General features: G+C 34.5%; 1 protein-coding gene across 1 annotated transcript in view; it reads right to left on the reverse strand.

Annotated features, from left to right (window-relative positions):
• LOC110102885 (twinkle homolog protein, chloroplastic/mitochondrial) overlaps positions 1-5568 on the reverse strand; it is a 37932-nt gene extending 32364 nt beyond the window's left edge. Inside the window, exons 1-9 of the mRNA XM_020831381.2 lie at positions 5162-5568; positions 4877-5010; positions 4628-4683; positions 4471-4531; positions 4251-4373; positions 1753-1836; positions 1589-1669; positions 1367-1432; positions 1149-1262 (exon numbers count right to left, since the gene is read on the reverse strand). Of these exons, the coding sequence (XP_020687040.1) occupies positions 1149-1262; positions 1367-1432; positions 1589-1669; positions 1753-1836; positions 4251-4373; positions 4471-4531; positions 4628-4683; positions 4877-5010; positions 5162-5414 (972 nt within the window). The 5' untranslated portion in view covers positions 5415-5568. The remainder of the gene's footprint in view (positions 1-1148; positions 1263-1366; positions 1433-1588; positions 1670-1752; positions 1837-4250; positions 4374-4470; positions 4532-4627; positions 4684-4876; positions 5011-5161) is intronic.
• Positions 5569-6000: the final 432 nt, after the last annotated feature.

Consider the following 6000-nt stretch of genomic DNA (forward strand, 5'->3'; position numbering starts at 1 on the left):
GTTCTAATTAGGGTTGTATGCATGAGTCTAGGTTGGGAGAGAGAGACCCGGGGAGTTTTGGTAGTTCCTTCGTGCGTCTCCAGTCCTGAGCAAGAGAGAGCCGAGAGTTCGAATGCCTTCTTCATTCATATGAGGATGTTTTTGTTGTGAGCATGGCGGTTGTGTGATCGTGGGGTCATGTGTAGAGCGTCATGGATAGTGAGCAGTTGCGAGTGGGGCCATGGATTGATTAAAGGTCAACATACAGATATTTATTCCTCCTTTACTTTCAGAAACAAGAATTCTTATACCTCCTCTAGTCTTAAGCATCATTGAACTTCCCAAATCAAAGTATGGCATGTAAGATATAAAATCAAAATGATCAGATCATACTAGAATCAGACTCAAATTGCCTTATTACATAGGCGCTAGGCCTACCATGAATAGTGGGATTAGGTACTAAGGCAAGGTTGGCAGTAGACTCTGGAGTCAAAATGCACCAAGCCCAAAACAATACCAGCCTCACCACAACTAGCTAATGTCATCACACAAGCGGAAATTCACCAACATCAAACTAGCTTCCAGCCTTCCACAAAAGAAATCAAATTCCGAGAAATACATTTAAAATGCATTCCAGATTTCATGTTAGTTTACATTTAACCAATTTCCAAAATTTAGTACAAATGGTTCATATCCTACCAAACTCATCATGGCATAAATTATTCCATAATCCACGCTAGATTCACATTTAACAGGCATAGTTTAGAAGACATTCTTTATAAACAGCCAAATTTGATGTGCCTCCATTCATTCTATTCCTTCCTTTCTAAAGAATGGCTTGAGAAATGAATTTCCCAAAAGTATTATTAGTCCATTAATTCATTCATAACAGTTCCACTCGAAGATTCAGCCCTCACTTTCGCTTTAGAAACAAATGCCATCTGTGTCATTGAGAAAGATTAGTGAATTTGTCACCTTTTGGAGATTGGACCCACAATAAGAAGTATATTGCAGTTGTTTAGAAGTTGATTTTTTTTACCAAATAATTTAGTTCTTAGTTGCTCGGTAGTTCAACCATGAAACAAAGAAGAAAAAAATAAACCAAGAAGTTTTATAATGTAGTCAGCAGCAATTTAGCTTCACTTCAAAATCAAAGAAAAAATCCATACCTTATCTTCAGAGGGCATTTTCTCAGAAACTTTTGATATGGCGCCATTTGGAACACTTACACAGTTCCGGTAGCCAGCCTCTTCCATAGAAAGCTTATCTACTTCACCTTCAACCTCCAGTTCCAGATAAAATTATAAAATAGTTTAACATCACTGAGATGAAAAATAGAAGCACTGAAATAAACATGGAACAAACAGGCAAAGGATTGGCACGTTACAATAATGATATCACTTCCAGCTACTATATCATCAAGTCCATAAAATATTTTTTCAGTGTCTTTCTCCTAGCATGGAAAACAACATGAAAAAGTGGTCAGAATCTCAAAAAAAAAAAATCTATAGTTTTCTGCTTTAATAGTTAGGTAAAGAGATTAATTGAAATAGAATGATGCCCTCTCTTTAAAACTACATTAATAAAAAGAACAAGATTATAGATCTACCTGCCAAAACTTTTTCTCAATATTACGATACTTGCAGCTAACCAGTTTTCCAGTTCGTCTGTAAGTAAAAGCAATAACAATCTGCACGCAACAGGCAATATATAAATGTAACTCTTTTCAAAGATAGAAAAAGGTGAACAATATGGTGAAGCATCGAACCAGACCTCGTTACCAATTCTACGCTGCATGACAGCATTTCTTCGCAGGGTTTCAGCTGATATGCTTCTTCCATTGAAGTATGCAATAAGCTGAGATAATGCAAAAAGGTTATAAAATGTGATATCAAGTATTTGAAGAATAAATTAGCATGATAGTGGCATGTCCTACCTATAAGGGAGGGCATCAAGCAGAGTCATGGTCGGACCAAACTCTAAAAATCAAATGTTTTTATTTTAGCTCAAGCTAAGTTCTACTTGTGTCAAAAAAAAGTTAATTTTGTGTCATGTTTCAAGCTAAGCCTAATCATTTCTAAATATTTTCAAAATTCCTAATTAAGATTGTTATTATATTACTAAAATATTTTCTAAATTCCTAATTAAGATTGTTATTTTATTACTATTATTATTAGGATCCCATGGATTCACTGCAAGGAAAGAAATCAAGATTTCATGGACCATGCCTAAGGTGTAAAATATGATCTCACATATTAATGCAAGAAAGAAAATCCATAAGTAATTTAAAGTCAATATTTATTTTCATAGCTACAAACATTTCTTTATTTTATTCCTAAATAAGTTTCCATACGTAGTTTTAAAGTCAATATTTATTTTCATAGCTACAAACAATTCTTTAGTTATTCCTAAATAAGTCCATATATTATCTTCTATCAAATACCGTGAAATAAAAAAATTTCTATCATATTCTCATGTTCTCCGCATGGCATTAGAGCACTAGGCTCTTTTGGCCTTTATTGTCCTATGCATTCTCAGCCTTCATTCTTGCATCGTTTATTGCCTTCAATACCTAAAACAAAGACAATCAAGTCTTGTCGCTTGTCATCAACATCATCGATCTTCAAGCCAACAACAATCTTACAAAAAGTCTATGTTATATCAAATTTGTTCAAATGACAACACTCAAAATCTCATGCCAATAAAAGTATAGCACACGCATGTGGATCAGATGGTTAGCTTAATTATGATGACACCATTATATTATGGTTATAACCTAAGCCCAAATTTTTTGATAGTTGAGTTTACAATTTGTGAGCCATAATAGGCACTTAATATTGTTAACCCAAGCCAACTCAAACTTGGCCCCTCAATAAGCTCTTCTTACAAGTCTATAAGATCTAAACGGATGACACAACACATAATTGATGAAAAGGATCTTGTGATAAGGTCGAGTCGATTACCTCTACTAATTAAGCACAATAGCATCCATAACAATATCGGATACAACATGAGATCTTAATTGGGTTTATCGTCATTTACCCACCACCATTTATGAGACAATATATAGATGTCTTTATCTCTGCAATCTAAATTGTTGCTACTGAAACAAAACATTATAGAGTATATAGACTAGCATTAATTGAAAGTGCTCTTTCATGATTGAAAGAAATAATTATCATAGAGGCCTATGTCTAGGATAAGCCTTGAACCATTTCATAAAATTCTACCATTATTGGGAACTCTTTAAATATTGATCTATCTAAAAATCAATGTCTTCTAAAAAATCTACCATGAACCACGCAAGCATATTTAATAGAACATAAAGGGGCTATAAAAGTACGCTCTAGTACACTCTTAGAGATCTATTGTAGAACCTTTCACATTATTTAATCTAATCAAAAATCATACTTATCAAAATTGTTAAATTAGAAATAACTACATCTTTGTTAATCTTCAAATAAAAACATGCAAATAGGATCATATTTGAGACTAAACAGATTAACATATGCATAACTCCAATTCAACTAAATTTTGTATGTCTTGCTCAAATGCTTTATTGATTTTTATTTTCTTCTTTTCATCATCATAGCATATTTAGATTAATTCGAGCATTCTTTGATATCATCAGAATGTAGATTTGATACCCCTTAACTCCTAAAAATAGTTACATAAGTCTACATAATGCATAACCAATTTGCAAATGATTATGATCATTAAGGAAAAGCCAATCCTTTTCCTCATCAAAGTGTAAAAGAGCAAATTTGAGATTAATTTTCCTTGAGTTAGAGAAGATTTGTTACTAGATTTTTATAATTTGGTGTCAAAGTTATTTATACCTAGGTTTGAGACTTCCTATGGTACGTAAGCTCCCGTAGTTAATTATACGGGATCAAATTTAGGCTTGGGTTTGATAAATAGGTTTGAATATAACTAAAGGTGAATTGTTTGGATGATAGAAGTAGACAAGATCAAGACCTCATGGTTTCGTCTGCCTCTTCTAACTCAAACTATTCTATTTATCGATCTCTTCTTACCCAAATTCTAAATGGCCCAAAAAATAGATGTTCGTATCCAGCAAATTCTTGGAAAGACTATCCACATTAAAACTCCTTTCATAAAGACAAATCCCACCACATTAACACATAATGAATTCAACATGCACAAATTTGCATAAAATTCGTAAGTTAAGACCAAGAAAATAATATGCAACTGAATGGTAAAACCTATATATAAAGTATATCTTCTGATGATAAAGTTTGGAATAATACCTCCGGGCACAAAGGCTCTAAGTGAAGATCCTTTTCTGTGATTGTTTTATGTGTCTTTTCTTGGAAGGGCAGAGTAGAAACACCATTTTGATTGACACTAAAACCCACTCCACTCTCAGAAGCCTGAAAATATATACCATAGAAGTTTGCGTTCCCAAAAACAAAAAATAGGGCAGCATAATTGTTCTCTACTCTAGATCAATCTTCATAGCAGAATTACCTCAATACGGCCCCTCCAACCACATTGATCAACTCTGAAGCATGACCACATGGCAAGTTTTCTAAAACATCAAATAATTAGGTCAAATTTAAATGCCAGTCAGGAAGCAAGGAACAAGATACCTAGCAATACATAGGCAATAAAAGAGAAAACTAACCCATCTTCTCGAATAAAAAGAGAGAAACTTCTTTCTTTTGAATCTCCTCCGTCACACTAAACAAATCAACACCAACTGAAATTGGTTTAGAAAATACAAGACTGCAAAACAGCTTTTTTAACAGCATATCAACTACATACAAACGCCAGTCATTTCCCCACTAAATCATCAATTAATAATATAAAAATAGCAGAATAAAGGATACACAGAGAAAGCTAAGAAAACCAAATGTGGAGCATCAATAAATACCTGCGGGCATATAGCGTGCATATACTGTCCCGTTTTAAAGGGATAGCACTGAATTCCTATTTCAGCCAACTTCTCTTGCAGTTTTTCGAGTCTCTCAGCTCTAACCGCTTCACCTTCTCTTGGCTCCAGACGAACTTCAAGTAAACATTTACAGTAAACAAAAAGGGAATGCAGCGAGGCATATGTTACCCAACTCACTACACTTCTACAAAGAAGTCATATACGCAAAGAAGAAACAGACGGATAAAATACCTAATAAAGAGATAAAATAAGATAAAAGCATACCAGCTCCGGAGGATGAAAGAGGGGTATAAGAACGAAATCCGCGGGATTTTATAGAGAACGAAACAAGTCTTGCGGTGTTTCTTCTTGGGTTTGAAGAGAGGACGGGATAAGCGTGAAGATGGATTAGTCGGTAGTAGGAGGCGGTGGTGGTTATCGAGGCGCCGGATAAGAGCTCCAGAAGATGGCGAGAGCTGCACATCAGGAATATGGAGCGGAGATTTCTGTGAAATGGAGGGCTAGAAAGCGTGGGCATTGTGAGAAGAGGATTCAAACGCTCATGGCGGAAGAGAGCCACCAGGAAGCAGGCTTTCGCTGCAGTGGGAAGCTGGTGAAAACAACAAAACAGAAGAGAATAAAAAGGATTGGGTTTAAGAGAACGCAGCCAAACGCTTGGGTCAGTGGCGATTTTGTTGCGTTTAGGTGCGGCCACCCTTGCCGATTTCCCAACAAGGCTGGTATTTTATTTTTTTAATATATTCGAAAATTTATTTATAATCAAATTATTTTTCTATTGTATATATAAAATATTTATTAAAATGTAAATTTAATTAACTAATTTTGATTAGATTTGAACGTTCATTTAAATATGCCAATCTATTAAAAACCCTCTCCTCGCACAACAACTATTATGTCAGTAAATATTATATGAATTTTATCTCCTTACAAGTTGATGGTTCCGTTAGTGAGCCACATTAACCTCTCATTATGAAATTAAGCATGCAATCGGCTCCTATGTAAAAACCCCTTCTCATACAACAACGGTAAATTGAAAGCATGAGATAACTTTTTTTGTTGAGCGTAAAATGAAAGCATGAGATAACTTTTTTTGTTTGGTTCTA

This window comes from Dendrobium catenatum, unplaced genomic scaffold (assembly GCF_001605985.2).
Source record: "Dendrobium catenatum unplaced genomic scaffold, ASM160598v2 fragScaff_scaffold_1200, whole genome shotgun sequence".
Classification (NCBI taxonomy): Eukaryota; Viridiplantae; Streptophyta; class Magnoliopsida; order Asparagales; family Orchidaceae; genus Dendrobium; species Dendrobium catenatum.